This window comes from Marmota marmota, unplaced genomic scaffold (assembly GCF_001458135.2).
Source record: "Marmota marmota marmota unplaced genomic scaffold, marMar, whole genome shotgun sequence".
In the NCBI taxonomy this organism is placed as follows: domain Eukaryota; kingdom Metazoa; phylum Chordata; class Mammalia; order Rodentia; family Sciuridae; genus Marmota; species Marmota marmota.
Window position 1 is genome coordinate 18,609,434 of NW_025999949.1, and position 22,624 is coordinate 18,632,057.

Below are 22,624 nucleotides of genomic sequence, written 5' to 3' on the forward strand. Positions count from 1 at the left end.
AAACCCTCACTTTTTTGGTACTCTGTTCCAAAGATTTGAAGGCAGCAGCAGACTATCTTACATGAGACTATGTGTCTTTGTTTTTCTATGTATCTCATTTAGACATTTAGCTTCAAAAGTCTAGTAGATTTAGGGGCTGGAGTTGTGGCTCAGCAGTAGAGAGCTCGCCTACCATGTGCTAGAGGCTGGGTTCAATCCTCAGTGCCACATAAAAATAAATAAATAAAATAAAGGTATTGTGTCCAACTACAACTAATATATATATATATATAAATAAAGTCTAGCAGATTTAAAGCAAATCCACAGGACACCAGAGAACGGAAACAAAATAATTATATCTGAACAGCATTTCTGTTCCTCTCTTTTGTTGCCATTGTTGTTACAATGGCTTTGCATTAAAAATATTAAAAGCAAAAAGAAAAAACCACCACCAACAAAAACTGTATAAATAATATACCTGTAAATGTATATGGACTAGCTATAGAAAGGCACTAAACACTGCCAGCAATGACTGCTTCTGTGGAAGGAGGGAAGCAGACTGAGATGTTTACACTAGAAGTCTATATTGTTTGTATATAATTACCTATTTTCAAAAACCTGAATAAAGTAATTTTCACATTGTTTGCTCTGAACTATCAGCCTAAATAATCGAGAGTGAACTATAAAAAAAGTTCTTCACAAGAATAATACAAATATCCAATTTTGCAATAGCACATATAATAGATCCTAGTTTAAAAGCACAAAAGGTGCTTTTAAATTATAATAGAAAGCTATTATTTGCCATTCTTCCTACAACACAAATAACTGAAAACTTGTCTGTAGAATTTTCAAAGCTGCGAGTTCTATGTACAGTACCACTGTGGACTCTATCATAAAAGATCCCGTTTTCCAAAAATAATTTCAGTTGGTCAACATTCAATTAATTAGAATCTTTAAATACCTGTCATTTAAGCACTTCAACATCTGAATATATTCCTTTGCATTCACATTCCAAGCCATCTGTGCTTTCTAATTCCCAAATATGTCCTTACTTTGCTCATGCCTTTGAAGATACTGTTTCTTCTGCTGAGACACTTTTGCCTCACCTTTACCCACTAAATGATCCTTGCTATTGGGGCCAACTCAAATTCACCTATTTGCAAAGTGCTCTGCAAACCATGTGGATAAGTTTATTATATATACACAATAAAAAAGGAAACAAACGACATAGAAAGATACAAAGGCAGAATGGTCAATTTAAAAAGTTATTTATTAAACAAGTTAAATACAACTAAAAGTATACTTAAAAGTTTAACAATATTGGATCCCTTTTGAAATATCTGTTCAGGGAACAAGTATCTTGTCAAACTTTTTAATGACATGGGAAATGATAAAAATTGAAGATATAAAAAGCATTCTTAAACAAACAATAAAACACGTGGTAAATCTAGAAGAAAAAATAAAAACACAAAACCACACAGATTACTAAACCATGAAACCAAAACGTTTCACATGTTTGCAAATGTTTCTGTTACACTCACATGAGTACTGAACTGTCTTCATCCAAATTAATAAACAAATAAACTCACCTTAAGGTCATACGTTGTGGTATATGATTTTAAAAAGAATACATGTTGGGTGTGTAATTTGTCCACATCTAACAAAACATTTTACATATGAACCTATTCACTTATACTTAATGGAAGACAAAACAAAACTTATAATTTAAGCATCTTGATTTGAGAACAACTGTGGATTTGGTATCTCTGTTAAATTCCAACATCATAATCACCAAATGTGCTATCAAAGATAGTTATTCCAATTTTTGCTAAAAAGAACTTCTTCCAAAAATTGTAGTATTTCAGGATAAAAGGAAACACAACATATTCTTTGTTCATAAATTACATTGCTTAGTTTCTACTGTTAACACAAAAAATAGTGCAAGAGGGAAGACTCCTATAGAAAAGCCTCTGTCTTTTCAGTAGTTTCAAATGGCATTATACAATATTTCACTGGAAATAGTGGTTACACCACAAATTTGGCAGTTGCTTCTGTTTAAACCGTAACTCTGCCCCATAACATCCATCAAAGGCTTTCAAACATAATTGGTTTTGGCAGTACACATGGAGATCATGATGTGAATGGGGACTGCCCAATGGACACCAGGGCTTTTGTAAAAGAAGTTTTCTCTGTGTGTCTGTGTGTTTTAAGTAGGAAACAGGCGAGTGTTTTAAGTAGGAAACAGGCGATGAAATAGTTTATCCAGAACCATAAAACACATCTTCCTAATTAAATCTCAATTGTATAAATAATATAAATCAAATGTCTAGGACTTAAATGGATTCTGAATTTATGTAAGAAAAGCAAATCCTTTCCTGCCTTTTATCATTCTCTACAGAGGATAAAGCTTTAGTTATATACATTCTTCTGGACACAGAGGGAAAGGGCTCTTTGTCCCTTTTTCAGTCTGAAAGAGAGGAGAACGAGCAGACCTGCCACTGGCAGGGCTGGAGTAAGTGAAAGGATCCTTGTCCTTTTCTTTGCTGTCGTGCTTATGCTTGTGTTTATGTTTATGTTTGTGCTTCTTCTTCTTTTTCTTATGCTCATGGTGATGGTGGTCACTGTGTTTGGAGGATGTAGATTCCTTAGTAAATACTGAGAGTGGAGCTGTTGCCACTGGATGCATACTCATCTCCAAAGGCGATTGTTCTTTACCTTTAAGATTAAAAATAACCAAATGAATTCCTGTTGATACCAAGGAAGACAAAACTAAAGTAAGAGGAAGCTGATGACAGTATTATGGAAAGGGAGATTCCTAAGTACTTATCACTTCCATCAGGAATGAGGAATACTCAATAAGATATACAACCAGTTATACAAAGTTTTTAGTATTTTTGGCCATGAAGTTGAATGTTTTAGTTTCTTATGATACATACCAATGAATATATTAAAAGATGACCAAATTACCTTTCAATATTTTTAAGTATTACATGGTTTGTTACAGATTAAGATCTACATTAGTCAATGAAAATATAACTACTTCCAATACAGTTCTGCCTTATGTATTATATGTAGAAATGGCAGTATTTGATTAGTGCCATTTAAAGAACTATTCACTCACAAACGTGTTAGTTACTGACAATGATATTTTAGTGAAAACTGAACATTCTTATGGTCCCTTAATACAATTTCTGGGAATAGATGGGCAAAAGTAAACTCTCTGAGAGGATTCATATACACAGTTTTAGAAACCCAGAAAAGGCATAGTGTCATTGAAAAAGAAAGGGTCAAGAATTGGGAGATTCTTGCTCTAAACTAGGTTGTCCTGCTAGTCTTTAGTGTACTTTATCTCTTAGAGCACTAAGTCCCTCATCTAAAAATCTAAATAGAATATTCTCTCCAGTTCTAACAATCTACCAACCTAGGACTCTATAATAGTAGTTCCGAGACTTGAGTAAAAGAATTTTCCTCTTGTCCTTTGACCATGCTTTAAAAAACAATTACCTCTTATGTTACTTCAGGTTAATGGCATTGCTTTAGATGCAGCCAACTAAGGAAAAAGTCTGAGATTCATCTCAGATCCCATCTCCTCCAGATCTAACTGGTCACCAAATCTTGTTAATTTTCTCACAGCCTCTCTTAAATCAGTCCCCACCCTAATCCTGTCTGCAACTGTATTAATTCATACCTCTTCATCTCATCTGGATTACACCAATAGTTTCATATTAACTGATTCCTCTGCCTGAAGTATACCCTAACTATACTTTATACAGTTGCACAGTAGGTTATTTGGCAATATCTGGAGACTTTTTTTTTGTTTTTTTCAACTGGTAGGGGATAGGAAATGTAACTTGGCATTGTATGGGCAGAGAACAGGGATACTGCCAAACGTACAATCTACAACCCCTTACCTCACAACAAAGAATTATTATGCCTAAAGTATCAATGAAGTCCAGGCTGGCAAACCCTATTCTATAATAATCTTCCTAAAAACAAAGCTGACCATGATATATACTTAAAAGGTCAGTTGGTTCTACTGATAATATATAAGCTTGGGACTTCAGTGTAGAAGTCTTCCCCACCACCACCCAAATTAACAAAGAAAAAAAAATTCAAGCTAAAATAAGCTTCAAGGTAACTGTTTATATTTTTTTTTCTGTTTATATTTTAAAAAGTAATTTCTCAGCACAAATTCTGATCCAAACCAGCTCCAAAACTGTAATTTTCAACAAAGTAGAACGTTTTCTAAAAACTATACCATAGCACTAATTTTACTGACAATTCACAATGTGTCCTGAAGTTACCTTTCCAGTCTTATCTTCCACTCTTCCTCTAGGCAAAAGAGAATATTTGTAAATATTATTTCCTTGTGCTTGGAATAACCTCCCCTTTTTATTATCTGGCTCACATACTCATTTAACAAATATCAGAAACTATAGGGGAACTAGAAAAAACAATGATAAATTGGATGGATCTTAGCTCTTCTGCAGCTTACAAATCAGAAAAGAAAAAAGAAAGTAAGTACACAGGACTTAAAGATACAGGAGCCCAGTAGGGGACTTAAAGTATTTTGGAGGCAGAACTAGAAAGACAAAGTTCCCCAAAAAGTAATAGTAAAGATGTAACCTAAAGGAGGGTTTAGAGGACCACTTTAGTCTCTTTAATCGTTTAAAAATAAATTCAAATGTTTCTTTGGGATGTTTCCCCAATGTCAATAAGGAATTAGTTGTTTCAGTTCCCACAGTATAATACAGACAAGGAAAATAAAGCAGTGAGATTAAGTAATTTGCCCAAGGTGGTACTGACAGATCTGAGCTACAAACCCAAAAAGCCTGATTCTAAAGTCTCCTCTTAACCCTTTATGCTATGGGCGCACCCTGCACGCAGACAGACTAGAATGTTTCTTTTTACCTATTAGTCTCTTCTATTAGCCTGAAAATTTCTTGAGGACAAGGAGTAGGTCTTTTTCCTCTGTGTCCCAGTGTACACACAGTATCTGACATCCCCTACCTGACCCCACTCTTGATAAAGCTTGCTAAACAAATTAATGAATTAATAACAAAATTATATAGGGTTTCTTTTCAAATAGGATGTCAGCTGAACTTAGTCCTTACATAATTTGAGGTTCACTAGTTTTGATGGGAGAGGGATAAAGTACAAAAACTATTATAGATTATAATTTCTTTTTGGAAAGCTAACACTATTACTTCTGGAAAAGCTAAATAATTCTTTCTATGGAGAAGCAAGTTTGTAATATCTGAATCTTCTGTAATAACTAGTACCTAGATATTCTCTAGAAAAAAAATAATTGAGATCATCTGAATCAAATGTACTAAAATGTGATCTTAATTTCAGTTTTAAATGAATTAGATGGGTATCCTCCCAAAGCTATTAATACAGGAAAACAGCTCCATGCCTAACAGAATGCAAAAGTAGGCAACAAGAAGTAATAACAGACTTGAAAGCCTCAAACGATTTAGCTCCCAGCTCATCATTTAGTTATTCTACATAACAGACTTCTGCAACTTTCTAATTTGCTGTCTGCACTCCTGGGAGACTGAGGTCCTTTTCTGGCTTGAAAAAAAGTTTCTTCATCTAATCCTAAGTACCTGCCAAGCTACTTGGATTGCAGAAAAGCCAATAATTATACTGGAACCTGTAGTTCCCAGCAGAGGCAAGTACCAAATGAACAACTGAGCGTTTGTGGTGTACTCTTTTCTAAGGAATATTTAGAACCACTTTGAAAGTGATTCCAATCTTTTGTCTGCAGGTCCTAAAGTTTACACTAAGGTTACACTGATCACAAATCTTGCACTTCATTTGATTTACATGGGGTCTATTTAAAAAATGGATTAGAGCTGGGGCTGTGGCTCAGTGGCAGAGCACTTGCCTACTATGTGGGAGGCACTGGGTTCGATTCTCAGCACCACATAAAAATAAATAAAAGTCCATTGATAACTAAAAATATTAATTTAAAGAATGGATTAGAATACAAGTTAAGAATACAGGTATTAGGAACCAAGGTCCTAGGAGAAATCTGATTACAGGTCCGAGGAAGAATATTTATTTACAAGATAACCTGAAATATCATGTAAGAAGGAAGTTAAAAGTCTTGCCAAACAGATTCAGGAGTCAGCTTAAGAGGGCATTAATGTCCAAAGACAATTTGAATACTGATAAAGATAATGATTATAACAGACTCAAGTGTCTCACTGAAGGATGCTAGTCAACCAACTCATTATTTTTAAATGTAATAAGTTTGTTATTTTAAAAATTATTGAATAAATAGAATCAAATATTTATTTTGACCTTTCTAAATGATTTATATCATTCTGTACAAATGAGGAAGAATTTAGCTTTATAGAAGTAGCAGATGAGTAGATAAAGAAAATGTGGTATGTATATACCATGTGACATATATATGTATTACTCGTAATTTCATTCTTCTTTATGGCATTTGTTGATAAATGGATGGAACTGGAGAATATCATGCTAAGTAAAATCAACCAATCCCCCAAAAACCAAAGGCTGAATGTTTTCTCTGACATGTGGATGCTAATTCACAATAGGGACATGGTGGTAGGGAAGAATAGAAGGACTTTGGATTAGACAAAGGGGAATGAAGGCAAGGGAGGGAGAATGGGAACAGGAAAAATAGTAGAATGAATCAGACATTACTATCCTATGTGCATATATGTTTACACAACCAATGAAATTCTACATCGTGTACAACCAGAAGAATGAGAAGTTATACTCCATATATGTATAACATATCAATTTTTTTTTTTAAAAAAAGATGCTCTTGGGGAGGGAAAGGGGAAATACTGGGGACTGAATTAGAGCAAATTACATTCTATCCTTTTATAAATTATCTCAAAATGAAATGTAATGTTATGTATAACTAAAATGAATCAATAAAAAGATGGGCTTGTTTTTTTAAAAGTAGCAGATGAACAAGAATTTTACTTTATAGAAACAATCCAGCTTATAAATAAAAATAGAAGATGAATTAGAATATCACCATCTTGCAACCCTCAGGAACCTAATGAATCTACAACCTTGAACATTTACTGTGGTTAACCTCACAAAAAGGAATTGACCTGACACCGTATGCTTCCAGATGAAGAACACACCATCACCTGTAAACATGAATCCAATTACGCTCCAGTACAACTACTAGTACTATAGAGACTTCTAATATTTATACAAATAGCAAAATACAGACTTAAACAAAGCCAAAATAATGGGCTGGGGATATAGCTCAGTTGGTAGAGTGCTTGCGTTGCAGGCAGGCACAAGGCCCATGGTTCAGTCCCCAGCAACACAAAAGCACCAAAAACAAACCAAAAACAAAATAAGTGTATCTATGAATCAATTAAAATTGAAGCAAATTAGATATTTAATAGTATAAAAATACTAATTTTTAGGTATAATAATTTTACTGTGCTTATAAACTTTAAAATTTTTATCTTTTAGATACATATTAAATTGTGGATGGAATGACAAGATTTACTTCAAACTAATTCAGAAGGGTAGAAATGAGTAAGAGTACAGATTAAATGAGACTGACCATGAACTGATCATTGTCAAAACTAAGTTAAAAGATAAATGAAAATGAAGTTCATTGTACTAGTCTACTTTGTTGTTTTCCATAATAAATTGTTTCTTAAGAAGTAATTAGGGTAATTTAGCAATATATATGAAAATGTTAAGTGGCCATATCTTTGATATAGTAAAGTTCATTTCTAGAAACTTATACCACTAATATGTTCATGAATATGTGCAAACACATGAACACAGAGAAATTGTTTTTAATAGCAAAACATCTGCCCACATTATACTATCACCACAAAAAAATTGTTAGCTCTTAGCTCTTACGTTTTTTCATTTGTTATAAACAATGCATATTTCTTATTTGCTTTTTCTCTATCCTTCCTGAAAAACTTTACCAGGTCTAATCCAAAGTGATAAGAAATACAATTTCCTTCTCATGTAGATCACATTAATATTCAGATTAAGTACACATGAATTTACTTTCACAATAATATAATGAGGTTACTCAAGGACTTTCATGAATATGCATGTATTAATCATTTCCTGGACACAAACTGACGCACAATTTTAGAGGTTTATAAAATGCTTAAAAACTTGAGGCCCACCCACAGTTAAGCGTCACTCCTTTTTAAGCTAATGAAAACCATTTTTGTGACCTAAAATATGTATTTCTATTTAAGATACCAGATAAATCAGAAGAAAATAATACACATAATTCAAAATACTACAATTTTCCTATTTCATAGTATAAATAGAAAACAAAAGACATATTCAGAGTTTTGTTTTTCCCGAAGACCAAATAAAATACACCATGAATAAAGGTTATTGCAGCAAATTTAACAAATGCAAAACAAACAGAAAGAGGCACTTCCTATAAGTTTAATATAGGTTTTTAGTTCACTTGATAAAACTGCTGCTGAGAAACAGTGAATAATCTGCTAATTAATCTATTAAATTTGTTCATATTAAGTGTTTGGATTTAATCAAAAACCTGTAGGTTCTATTAGGAAAGGTATGAAGTAGTTTTTTTTTTTTTTCCCTCAATGCTTTAAAGCAATATAAAAATAAAGTGTTGAATTATACCATGATGATTTAAGGATAAAAAGATCAAAGTCTATGGCTGGGGCTGTAGCTCAGTGGTAGAGCACAGCTTCTCATGCATGAGGAACTGGGTTCGATCCTCAGCACCATATAAAAATAAATAAATCAAGATACTGTGTCCATCTACAACTAAAAAAATTAAAAAAAAAAAAAGATCAAAGTCTGTTTCTCATATTTAGTACCAAAGAAAGACCTATAAGGAAAGTTTCCAAACTTAAAAAAAAAAAAAGCTTTAACTTAAAAAAATCAAGCACTAGAAATATGTTCTTCTGATTTGCACAAGAAGAATTGCATAACATAGTGGCCAAAGTTAAGCAGCTGCAGGAACTTGCCTTCTCTTCCCCACAGAAACTACTAGGAATTCCCAATGCACCTTGTTCCCCTCACCTTCCTCTCCTGTTAATCACTGTAACACTGTAGCAACCTGGAGATAGCTCTGTCACCTTAAGCCTTTACAGTGGTGGAGAGAAAGCTGCAGTAGTTGGAAGGGAGGGGCTTCAGTATGTTCAGCCTATCACCAAGAGGACCATTTAGCCCTTTCTGCACATTCCCTCCCTTACCTCAGCAAAGGGAAAGGAACACTCAGGTAACGAAGGAAAACAAACTTGCCACTTTTCCTTTCTTACCCTAATGGCTCAACCTACTACCCACATATGACTGATTACACCCTAAAAGTGCCCTTTTATCATATACAAGGAAAGGGAAAATTGTGTATATGTGAGACATATAGGGTGAGGTTTAGAAAGTAAAACCATTACTGTCCTCTACTAAACAGCTTCCATTTCCTCTTTTACCTAAATCCTCATTCCTTTTCTCTGTCTTCTAGATGAACTCTGCAACACATTTTAGTTCTTAATTCCAATTTGGTTCCCTGGTCCTAAGCTTAAGAAATCTGAGACTTCATCTCAGCACAGGAACAAAGGAGGCAGGGACCCAAACAAAAAAGCTTTAAACCCAAGGAAAAGTATAAATAAGCACACTACAGGGTACAGCACAAGAAAAGTTTGAACTGGAACGTACATACCCTCCTTATGAAGTCCTCTCAGTTAAATCTTCAAGAAAAATCTAGATTATGTGTGATCTCTTCATTTTTAGTCAACCCATTAAAAAATTTTTGTAAGAATTACCCAGATTGAATAAAAGACATTTCACCTGGATGAGCCGAACGTGCCTCCCCAAACCCATGTGTCCTTAATCTAGATTCCAAAGACTGAAGAGAGATCACCTTACTGCTGCTCTACCTTTCTCTCAGGAGCCTCTCACATGACTTTCAATCTCAGAAGATCCCCAGCTGTTACTGAGAGACAGGAAGAGAATACATTCCTTTTTTACAAAGAATTTCACATGACTTTATTTAGGTTAGGCTGAAGTTGTGCTTCTGACCTCCCAAAGATGAAGCTGAGTGGCCTGCTCTCACAGAAACTTTGTTATACACAATGGCTAGATTTGATACTTCTATTCTCCATCTGTGGTATGTGTTCAAAGGGCTCTTGGTAGGCCAGTTTGGGAAAATTACAATATCCAATATTATCAACAAAGTATTTATGGAAAAACTGCATTCAAAATTCTAAAATCAATACACATAAAAACAAACTTTTGGGGCTGGGGTTGTGGTTCAGTGGAAGAGTGCTTGCCTCATGTGTGTGAGGCACTGGGTTTGATTCTCAGCACCATATATAAATAAAAAATAAATAAAGGTCCATCGAAAACTAAAAAAAAATTTTTTAAAACAAACTTTTGGAACACTACCCTTTGTAAAATGCATGTTTTCTAAAATCTAAATATTGCTGTTGAGTTTTAAGAGATGCTTAATGGTTTTAGGGTACTGAATAGTCCAAATATACTTAAAGGAAATTATAAAGGCATATCAAAGAGTATATTTAAAATTAAAGTTTAATAGATCAGTCTACATAACTGCCATATATTTTGCCTTATGATATAAAATAGTTCTACATGGATACCAATCAAAGCTAAAATTTTAACACTTTATTATTTTCCACCACTAGCCTGTATCTGTCTCTCCCCAGGCTTCTCATGTGACGCAATGAGAACTACAACAAAGATTGGGGGTAGGGGGATTTTTAAAAGCAATATGGAACAATGATACAAAGCACACTAGTGGACATAAAAATGTATTAAAGTTTGCTTCTACACAAGTTTGTGGGCCACATCATTAAGAAAATCCAAACAATGTACTGAACTTCTTTTTGGACTAGAAACTGATTTGACTCTTAGAAATTCAGACAGAACTTATTTTTTCATAGGCAAAGAAGGCAGGCAGAAGCACCATAAACTGTATCAATAAGTTTTAATCCCATACGCTTTGTAATTTTTTTTTTTAAAAAGTAGAAAATTATTCATGTCCAGTAAAAGTTTAAAAAATACACTGATGATAAGGCAAAACTATACCAAAACTAAAACCAAGATAATACAAAGCCCTGAGTGGTTGAGTGCTTTGCTTGTCTAGAATGTGTCAGGATCCAGGTTCCCCCTCTAGTACCAAAAGAAAAAACAAACAAAACCCCACAAAACAATAACAACAAAAAGAAAAAACAAAACAAAACAAAAAACAAACCCAGAACACAAAATCAGCAGAGGCCAAGAAATGAGAAATGTGAAAATTCATTCATCAGAATAAGCACCAAAGTGCAATAGTCTGGGGTCTCAACACCAAAATATTTTGATGTGTCACTTTTATTTGAACTCGCCTTTTAGTCACAGTGACCCCTAAGCTCTTCAAATGAATAAACAGTACTCTATTGCTTATACTGGGAAATAATTTTGGTTACATATCTTGTTTTTCACTCCCTGTTTCTTGAAAACTTGAAGACTGATGAATCTTTATTTCATGGTAGCTCATCAGCATCTAAAGTTTATTACTCTTTATTTGGATTTTAATCTCTTAGTAAGTAACATAAGAACAGAATAAACAGAAAAATATGTAAAACCATGGAAAAGGTAACAAGCACATTTGTATTGAATTACCTTTCATAAACTTAAACCTAATTAGTATACAATAACTTAAAAGATATAACATTTGAATTTTCTAGGTAAATCATCAAGTCTTCATAAATGAATCACCAATCATGAACACTGGGTTTATGGAGGGAATAAGCAGATGATTTTCATATTTTATAAAGTTATAATGATACAGATTTGATGGTTTCTACTTAAGTTAGTATTTGTCATAATAATTAGAAAATGTACTATAAGAGCAAAATATTAATTTAAAGGGTATATGTAATGGTATCAGGTGGAATGATTTTTTATTTTCATTTATTTTTCTGTTATTTTCAAGTTTCCTGTAACAAAAGTCCATTTCTTTTGAAACAGAAAAATGTCTAATTTAAAAGTCTTTAAAGTTAAATAAAGTCAAATGTACTGTAAGGAAAGCAACTCCTAAGATCTATATTTTTAAAGTATTTTTCCAAGTTATTAAAGTAACTCTATGTAGTTTTACAGATTTGTTCTTGAGGGGAAAAAAAAAAAAGGAAATTAGTCGATTGATTTTTACCTGTTCCCTTACGTGTAAGTTCCATACTCCATGGGGGTTTTGTGGTAGCTGTGCTATCACAACCTGATGAATGCTGAGGTATTAAAGCAGATCGAGAGCTAGCTGGTCGATATTTGGAAAGTCCTAAAATGCCAAACAAGAGGAAAAGGATGGATTTACTTCCTTGTTTCCTAAAAGCTGAAAAAAGCCTGATGGGTTTTTATAAGTTACCCTTAAAACTAGAGGCAGTGGAACCACAGTAAAATTCTGATAATAAAAAGAATATCCTTTAAAAACTACTAACAATCCCATTTAATTTAATCCTTTGTCACAGGTCCTGTAAGTTTAAATCTGAAAATAATACACATTGAAGAGAGACAATATGGTGGAATGACTTGGTAAACATATAAATTAGATTCTATATTCTATCACAGAAACCATTTCATAAATTTTTTTACATGGAACTTTGCACATAATAAAATGTGCCCACTCTCCAAAAAATCCACTAATAAATTACAGTATAAAATTTATTTTAAAATAGATCAAAATGATTTAGGAATTACAGAAGACATTTAAGAAGGGAAGTGAATGAGGCATGGCTGCTCACATCTGTAATCCCAATCCCAGTAGCTGGGGAAGCTGAAGCAGGAGGATTCCAGGTTTGAAGCCAGCCTCAGCCACTTAGTAAGGCCATAAGCAACTTGGTGAGACCCTATCTCAAAAAAAAAAAAATAAATAAAAAGGGATGGGGATGTAGCTCAGTGGTAAAGCACTTCTGGGTTCAATCTCCAGTGCCAAAACAAAAACAAACAAAAAGCAGATAGTGGTTTAATGGTGTAACACGATCAGTATCTGATACCAAATTTATCAACAAGTATCTATTTGTGTGTTAATTCCTTCACCTATAATATGGAAAAGTTCTAAGATTTGGATGTAGTTGGCCATTACATGTGTGTGTCAGTTCAGGCAAATCATTTAAATATCTCTGCTCAAGTTTACCACTTAAGTGAGCAAAACAGGTCACTATTATTATTAAGATCTCTTACAATTATAAAAGCAAAAGAATTCAGGACCTATTAGTTTCCAATTATATCCTAGGCTCATATTCTATCTGAAACCAGTTCTCAAATTCTTTAGTTCATCTTAGATTACCAGATCATATAAAATAATATAGGTCCCATAAATAAAAAGACAGACAAGCAAATCAAGGTGAATAGTGGGGACTTTAGAACTTAAAAAAAGTAAAATTAAAAAAACCTCACTCAAGCTGGGTGTGGTGGTGCATGCCTGTAATCCCAGCAGCTCAAGAAGCTAAGGCAGGAGGATCTCAAGGTCAAAGCCAGCCTCAGCTAAGGCTAGGCACTAAGCAACTCAGTGAGACTCTGTCTCTAAATAATATACAAAATAGGGCTGGGAATGTGGCTCAGTGGTCCAGTGCCCCTGTGTTCAATACCCGGTACCAAAAAAAACCAAAAAAACAAAAAAAAAAACCTCATTCAAATGTAAAAATTATAAACTACAACTACATGGNGGGGGGGGGAAGCACCATGACAACAAATAACAAGAGATAAAAAAGCTAGCCTGTAGTGTTAGCTACTTGGGAGGCTGAGCTCAGCCTCAAGGGATCCCTTGAGCTCAGCAGTTAAAAATCAGCCTGGGCTACATAGTGAAGTGAAATCACCCCTCACAAAAAAAAGCTGTATGAAAATCTTAAGATGAATATCTCACAATATAGCTAATATTCTTTTCAATAATATTTCAGGAATATATACTAAGAACATAATTTAAAAGTAAAAGTATCAAAAGCTTTCTTGTAAAGATATTGAGTTCAGAATTGTCTATAATCAATAAAGACTAGAAACAACCTCAATATCTGCCAACACGGAAATAATAAGGCAAATTATAAGCATTATCAATTCAATAGTGTCTTGGGTAGTATTTCCAAAAGAAAACTTGCTTTGAGAGATACATGCAAAAGTTTAGAATATATTACATGGAATAGGCAGGCACAAAGAGAAAGTAGTGTTATGGGCAGCACTAGATTTAGTTTTAAAAAATTAACGTAAATATAGTTACATTATTAAAAACTCAACGAGACCTAATTTTTCATTTCAAAGCTGAGTCTACCACACATGTGCACATTTACTTAAAGAAATTAAAGCTACTGGGCTGGGGTTGTGGCTCAGTGGTAGAGTGCTCGCCTAACATGTGTGAGACACCGAGTTTGATCCTCAGCACCACATAAAAATAAATAAAATAAAGCGCCTACAACTAAAGAAAGATATTTTTAAAAAAGAAAAGAAATTAAAGCTATTGTAAGGAATCTGATAAACAGGTTTTACAAAAAACAAGTTCAAAAGCACACAATATTTTAAAAAAATTAAATCAAGAGAAACACTTAAAATTTTTTTATTTTGCTTATGTGTTTTAAAATCTGGTATCATCTAATATTTTGTACTGGCTGCCTTTTCAATTTTATAGGTTTCATTTGAAAATAAAGCAACAAACGTTCAAATGGAGATATCATGTGAACTCCTCCTTCTAAGTGAGAGTACAATACTAATCTTACCTGGAGTTGACGGTCTTTCAAGCATGTTCAGATGATGGGAGATGAAGGCCTGACTATCATGAACAGTATCCATGTCAATCTCCTCCTCATCTTGAGAATTTGAGAACTAAACATAGGCACACAAAACAAACAAAATAAAAAGAAGCCATTACATCACTTTATATTTAGATCTTATCTTTTAGAAAAAGTGGCAGAGGCAATAAGAATATAACCCCTTATAATCTTAAAAGGAAAAGCAGTCTCTTTTCCTTAAAAGGTATTAAGAGAAAGGAAGGATTAGGTGGTCCAGCCTCCAAAAGAAGCTGATTTAGAAATTACTGGAAATGTAATAGCAACTAAAATCTACTCCTATATTGTGGGAAGAAGTAGTGAGTTGTGGTGAAACGTGCACACATAGTTCCTTCCCCAAACAGAGAAGAAATATGTGATAATAGAAGTTAAATAATTGGATGAAATGACTTGGAAGGACATTTGGGTTGTTTTATGATTCAGTCTGTCCCACATGTTCCTGTTAAGGAAAAACCATTCCAAGTATTCAAAAAGATTTATGAGAATGTGAATACCCTACACTGTTAATACAGGTTGAACCTGTATTTCTTACTCTGATTTTGAGTTTGACTTTACTGCTATCCTCATTCTTCTCCAGTATTTGACCAGGTTCTAGTGGGGACCCCAGTGGTGTATCAGCCTTCCTCTTCACTCCCTGCTGATGAGCTGATACATTACATGATGCTTCCTTGGCAAGGTGATCATCTTCCTGTGGCAATATTTAAGATCAAAATTAGACTTGTAAAGACAAGTAGCTCATATTATAGCTGAAAACTAATAGCTATAACAACCATGCAGATTAGAGCATGCCCAAAGGCTAAAAAATGGGCTTAAAAATATAACCTTTTTCTGTGTGTTTTACTTTTGGGGTGAGAATATAAGTATTTAAGTGAACTTCCAGAGCTTTTCCAAAAGAATGTATCTTTTAGTGTCACTTTCTTCACTTATCCTAAAGTGTGAATGTGCACAATTAACATATGGGCAAGAACTATAAACTATTTATTTCCACAGGTTTATAAATATCTAAATCTAAAAGAGCTCCTTTTTTAGACTTGTTTTTCCTATGTAAATAAGTGTGGTTACATTTCAAAAAATTTAGGTAAATAAGTTTAAAAATTACTTAGTATCATAGAGAAAATCTGAGTATCAAAATGTTAAAACACCAGTAGGGCTTTGCCATGCAAGTAATCTGGTCTAAATATTGGTGAAAAATGAAGCTTGAAATACTACAGACATTGTCATCAGTAAGAAAAGTGTTTCTGGAAAACTTTGTTTATAGTCAAATAATTAATATGTATCCTATAAGTCCTTTTACAAAAAGGCTGACAATTGTATGATATACAGTTAGAAAAGCTTTTCTAAAGGCAAACACACACAAATATATAAAAATTTTTAAGACAGTCTTCTCCCAAATCGGCAGCTTATTTATTTACCTGATCATTCATTCATTTATTTATTTTCATTCAACAAGCATTTGCCAGGCACTTACCATGTTAAGAATTGTGCTAGGTACTACACAGAGCAAAAATTTAAAAAGACAGGGCCTTTGGGTTCAAACAGATTAATATGTAATAGATTAACTATTCATTTTTATTTTCTACTACTCAGAGGAGAAATTCTATGCTCAAATATTTTTTTAAAATGATTATGTCATCACAAAAGAGAGTAAATGGACTGATACAATGCTAAACAAATGTTAGCTACAGGTTTTAAAATGGCACTGTGAACTGTTTTAGTTGCTATAAAATTTACCAGTTCACAAGAAGCAATTCTTTTCTCTAGATGGCTCTATATAATAAAACCATATCTTCTGTATGTAATACTTGTGATTCTTACAGAATTCTGAAATCCAACTAGCTGTGCATGACTGCTTGGATTATTCGCAGCTTCTTGGTTGCCTGCTACAGCCTCTGGAATTATAGTAGGATTCAAGACAGCTTTTTTCTCCTTCAGATTAAGAACCAACCCAAGCTCTGGTAAGGGTAAACAGGAAGGTCTACTGAGGCCAAAAAGTGTGAAATACAAGTCCACAGCACCACACCGCAATCTCCAGTCATGTGAAGTACCTGAGATATAAATAATAAAGAAATTTTATTATCACACCTTTATTCTTACAAAATGAGTACTATAGATCAACTAAAAAATCTAATATTCTAAAAACAATTTTTTCCCTCTGGCTTTCAATATTCTTTTACTTCTTCCTCACCAGTAATTAGTTATACCACATTCATTCATTCTCTGTCCAACTTGTCTGATTCTCTTCATCAACAGACTGTCAAGCAAACATCACTCCATAATCCTTCATGTACCCTATCACAGAAACAAAGTTTTAAAGTATTTAAAGTATTAAAACAAATACCTACTGCTCTCCTACCTTTTATATATAACAACTATTTATATCTAATAAAACACATTTCAACCTATCTTTTGATTGAGTCTTTATACTAAAACCAGTGTTAGTTTCAACCTATCAGAGACATCAGGCAAATTTGGTGAAATGTATGTAATACTTACAAACCCATAGAAGAAGAACAATAACCTGAATAAATAAAAATGACTTAAAAAAGACACAGGTTTGGGGTGTGTTCTGTGGTAGAGCATTTGCATAGCATTCACAAGGCCCTGGGTTCAATCCCCAGCACAGGAAAAAAAGGAATTACAAATATCTAAAATATAAGCAGCATAATGATAATATCATCATTACACTTGTCTAACAACATTTTTAAGTATTCAATATAAGCCAGATACTGTGCTTAACTCATTTTAATTCTCAGTTTACAGGAGTTGATATAATTATCATGTGCATTTTATAAATGAAAAAAGTTTAGAAGCTACACAGTGAGAAAATAACTAAGACTCAACTATCTGCAAACTGGTTTCAAAGATAGTGCTCCTAAGCAGTGTTATCCTACTTCTTGACCTCACTCAAATAAATTAAGTTAAAACTATAATATACCATGAACTCCAGGGTGCAAACCAAAAACAATATGCAGTTTTAAAAAATGGAGACTGATTCTATATGCACTGACTGCCCCTGCAAGGATAAGAAATTGGTTACTTATGGGAAAGGCCACTAAGTGGCTATGGAAAAGAGGTGGAAAGTTTAAGTTTTCAGTACTATGTAACACTTTGTAGGGTTATATTAATAGCCCTTTAATCATCTGAAACACTTTCAAATAAATTAATCTTTTATTTCCTTAACCTCAGTGGGGAGCAAAGTGAGCATATTCTTAACCAATATTATAATACCCATCACTGTAAAAGTGTGATATTCTACTTGAAAAAAAAAGGCAAAAACTAAAATCTTCTGTTCTTAAGTGCTATTGAATTGCAAGTCTGCTATAAAATGAAAATACTCTAATAATAAAAATTTCTTTAAAAATCACTGCTCTCTTACCAGAATTCATAAGTTTCCAAAGTTGATCTACCAGGGCTTCATTGCATAATGGAGACTCCATGTTCTTTGTAAATGGTGGATTCTTAGTCAACATATTTAGAATCTTATGTCTGAAAGAGTAAAAAACAAATTAATTAATTTTTGCTGACCATCTGTTGACTGATACTGAGTCAGAGACACCACAAAACAGCTGAAAATTATGTGTACTTCTTCCTTATTAATTTGCCACTTTCCATTAGGCCTAGTTTTGTGACTAGATTAGTTTGATTTCAGAAGACTTTGAGTTATATCCTAAATACTTCCTACTTGTTTCAATTAAAAAAAATCTGGTTGTTTTGCTTCTAAATCAACTAACTGTGCAATAAAAAGCTTGACTACACAATCTTAACCAATCTTTACCATAACATTTTGTGTGTGTGTGTGTGTGTTAGTAGGCCTCTGCATATTTTAAGCAAGTACTCTATGACTTGGTTATATCCCCAGCCACTTTCATAATTTTGAAACACAGTTTCAAATGGCACAGGCTGAACTGACTTTTTCCTCCTGCCTCAGACACCCTAGTAGCTGGAATTATATGCTTGGGCCACTGTGCCCAGCTACACCCATCCCATGTTTTAAAATAAACAATCTACTCTCCATAGAAACATGTACAAAAAAGAAAACACACATAGACACATAGACTGGTCAGTTAAGTACATCTTAAAACTGAGGAAAAACCCCCCAAAACCCACAAAATACATAATAGACCTAGAAGTCTACACTTTAGATAATAAAATGAACATAGACATCATTATTCTATCTTTGTAGAGAATGTGAGGGAGCATTTTAAATGCGGTACCTACAAAAAGATTCTTCAAATTAAGCTGAGGTAAAAAAGAGTCAATTAAGAAAAGTATTCTCATAGGGGTAACTGTTAAACTCTACTAAGTCATTTAGTCAAAATACGGCATTATGATGAAGAAAAAATTTGAAAAAGAAGTATCTGATGGTATGAAAATAAGACATCATATGAAGTATATAGAGAAAAGACAAACCCAGGTCTAAGATCAAGGAAAAATTCAAGGTTTAAGAGTAACTGGAGAGCTGGGGTTGTGGCTCAGTGGTACAGCACTCGTCTAGCATGTGCGAGGCCCTGGGTTCGATCCTCAGCACCACATAAAAAAATAATAATAATAATTAATTAAATAAAAAAAGAGTAACTGAAATTCTACAATATAAGTGAGAGGAAAAGAAACTGAATTTTATCCTTATGGTGCTTAGCAAGTCTTGAGAAAAGGTGAATCTGGGAATTTTTTTACATTTAATTATTGGTGGTAAGACACCAAATTAGACTTGAAACTAGGAAAGAGATGGGAAGAAAGTTGATCTGTAAGTGATAATTTCTTAGACACTAAATGCTTATTGGCTATAATTTCATATTTATAATACTGAGACGTGGATTCTGTTAAATACACTTTGGGGCTATGAAATTAAAGACTAAAATAAGACTGCTAAAAGACTACAGGAACAAAAAAAACAAAATGTTGTTATAGATACAACTATAAAGTGTGGTATGAATTTTTATAGATATCTACTTTTGTCTTTATGGATAAATACAATTCCTGTCCTTCAAGAACTATTACTCCATTTCTAAGAGTATGGAACTGTATTTCTGGGCTTGGGCCACTGTGCATCCTTAAAATGTGAGTGAGTCCCAATCTGGTCAACTATTTTGACTATCTCAGTTAAGAAGATTCTTTCATTCTTCATCAAGATTTTAAAATTTTTAACTAATTGATTTTATTCTTTCTGTATGTTGAGGGAGATGTATTCTGGCTGTGCTGGTTGGTTCAGTGACATATATATATATATACACTTATTTCTTTTTCTTTCATTTGTAGTATTTTAAAAAATGTAATTATTTTTTCCTAGCATAGTCAAGGGTTCAAGTATTCTAGATTGTAAAATTTGATTTGGTCCTGTATTATTTTCATTTGTTTATTTCTATTGTTTCTCTTTTTCTCTTCTCCTGCTAAGAGCCAAATTCTGTTGTTTTTTGTGGTACTGACAATTAAACCCAGGAGCACTTAACCACTAAGCCACATCGCTGAGTTGCTTAGGGCTTCAATAAGTCGCCGAGGCCAGCTTTAACAATTTTCCTACCTTCTGAGCTGCTGAGATTACAGTCATGTGCCACAGTGCCTGGCCAAATTCTATTATTCTCTTTCCCAATACTTTGCTTTCCTCCCCACCCCTTCTATATAAACATCACATCTACATTTCTTCTGCATTTACTCCGTTCACTTTTTTTTATTTTTTAAATTTTAATTTGTTATACATGACAGCAGAATGCATTACAATTAATATTACATATAGAGCACAATTTTTCATATTTCTGATTGTACACAAAGTAGAGTCATATCCTTCATGTCTTTATACATGTACTTAGGGTAATGATGTCCATCTCATTCCACCGTCTTTCTACCCCCATGCTATCTCCCCTGCCCTTTCCTTTTCCCCTTTGCCCTACGTAGAGTTCATCTAATCCTCCCCCCTCCATCACATTATGAATCAGCATCCTTAAATCAGAGAAAACATTTGGCATTTGTTTTTTGGGGTCTGGCTAACTTCACTTAGCACTAATATTCTCCAACTCCATCCATTTAACTGCAAATGCCAAGATTTTATTCTGTTTTAATGCTGAATAATATTCCATTGTGTATATATACCACATTTTCTTTATCCATTCATCTACTGAAGGGCATCTAGTTTGGTTCCACAGTTTAGCTACTGTGAATTTAGTTCCAGAAGATCTTTAAAGTAGAATTAATATCAATACTCTTCAATTTATTGAAAAAGAGGGAGCACTTCCAAATTCATTCTATGAGGCCAATATCATCCTGATTCCAAAACCAGGCAAAGACACATCAAAGAAAGAAAACTCTGTTCACTTTTTGGAACTGTAAAGTCTTTTCTCACTTCCTAACACATTTACTTTCCCCCTAATTAAATGTACTTTTATTATCTTTCAGAACTAATTGATTTATATAATTCCTCCCCCACCATTAATGCTAATACAGTCATTACTGCTATAGATGATAAGGTTGACACTTGCCATTTGCTTCAAAGCCATATTCAGTTCATGGTTATTGTTTTTACTATTGACAATTGCCCGAACCAATCTTTCTTTTTTATTGGAGGCAATTAATGCTGAAGACTTCACAGGAGGGACTACGTATTTACTAAACACTGTATATTGTTTGTTGTTTGCAACCCTTGTTCTGTTGTTTATTTCACCCCATTCTGTGAGGTGCTAGGAACCTATAGGGACACTAAAAGTTCATAGGTTAGAGATTCTGCTGCTGACCTAAACATTCCTTAACATTACTTCCACTCAAGGGAGGAAACCAAAGACTCAAACCAATAAGGACTCAAGGAGGGGAAAAAAAAAATGGAGAAGGAACCCAGGTCCCATTCCTTGGCATCTATGTATACATCAAAAACAGAGAGAAGTCCCAGAACAAATAAGATTAAATAATAAAAGAATACCCACAATAAAAGAGGTAGAGGAGTCCATCTGAATTGATGCATAAGACTAAGACATTTGAAAACATGAGAAAACAGGTAAACAGATATCTCAAAATCCACAATCCCCCAACAAAGATCCAGCTGATACTAAGGTGGGTGCAAGCCTAGAGAAAGATTATTAAAAAAAAACCCATTCTTAAAAATGTTCAAAGAACTAAAATAAGACATAAGGAAGGAACTGAGAGAGCAATTACAAAAGATGAAAGAAAACTTTTAAATAGAGTGAAAAGACCAAACAGAATTCCTAGAAATGAAAGATACCATCAATCAAATTAAAAACTCACTTGAAGGCTTCACTAACAGATTAGACTGCAGAGAATATACAACCTTAGCCCTTGAAGACAGAACTTTCGGCCTTAAAGAGAGGCTATATTATGATCTTGAGTACACAGAAGGCAATAAAAGAGAAAAAATTATAGGACATGATCAGAATATAAAAGATATCTGGGATAACATTAAAAGACCAAACTTGAGAATCACTGGGATAGAAGAAAACATGGAGATAAAAACTTAAGGCATAAAGAAAATTTTCAATGAGCTAGTTACAGAAAATTTTTCCCATATCAGAAATGGTATAGACATTCACATACAAGAGGCTTACAGGAATGGAATGAAACTGGAAATCAATGATAAAAGAAGGAAGGAAAAATCCTACATCACATGGAAAATGAACAATATGTTACTGAATGATCAATGGGTTACAGAAGATATAAAGGAGGAAATCAAAAAACTCTTAGAGATAAATGAAAATACAGACACAACATATCGGAATCTATGGGACACAATGAAAGCAGTTTTAAGAGGGAAATTCATTGCTTGGAGGTCATTCCTCAAAAAAAGAAAAAACCAACAAATAAATGAGCTCAAGCAAATGTAGCAGAAGGCAAGAAATAATTAAAATCAGAGCGGAAATCAA

General features: G+C 33.5%; 1 protein-coding gene across 3 annotated transcripts in view; it reads right to left on the bottom strand.

Annotated features, from left to right (window-relative positions):
* Positions 1 to 1,231: 1,231 nt before the first annotated feature.
* Taf2 (TATA-box binding protein associated factor 2) overlaps positions 1,232 to 22,624 on the bottom strand; it is a 76,951-nt gene continuing 55,558 nt past the window's right edge. For 2 of the 3 annotated variants that reach the window (XM_048802061.1, XM_048802062.1), the window contains 6 exons: positions 18,142 to 18,251; positions 16,581 to 16,810; positions 15,298 to 15,453; positions 14,697 to 14,802; positions 12,149 to 12,271; positions 1,232 to 2,694 (listed from right to left, as the gene is read on the bottom strand). In XM_048802061.1, the coding sequence (XP_048658018.1) occupies positions 2,393 to 2,694; positions 12,149 to 12,271; positions 14,697 to 14,802; positions 15,298 to 15,453; positions 16,581 to 16,810; positions 18,142 to 18,251 (1,027 nt within the window). In that variant the 3' untranslated portion in view covers positions 1,232 to 2,392. The remainder of the gene's footprint in view (positions 2,695 to 12,148; positions 12,272 to 14,696; positions 14,803 to 15,297; positions 15,454 to 16,580; positions 16,811 to 18,141; positions 18,252 to 22,624) is intronic. The other variant, XM_015486417.2, reaches the window with a different exon arrangement.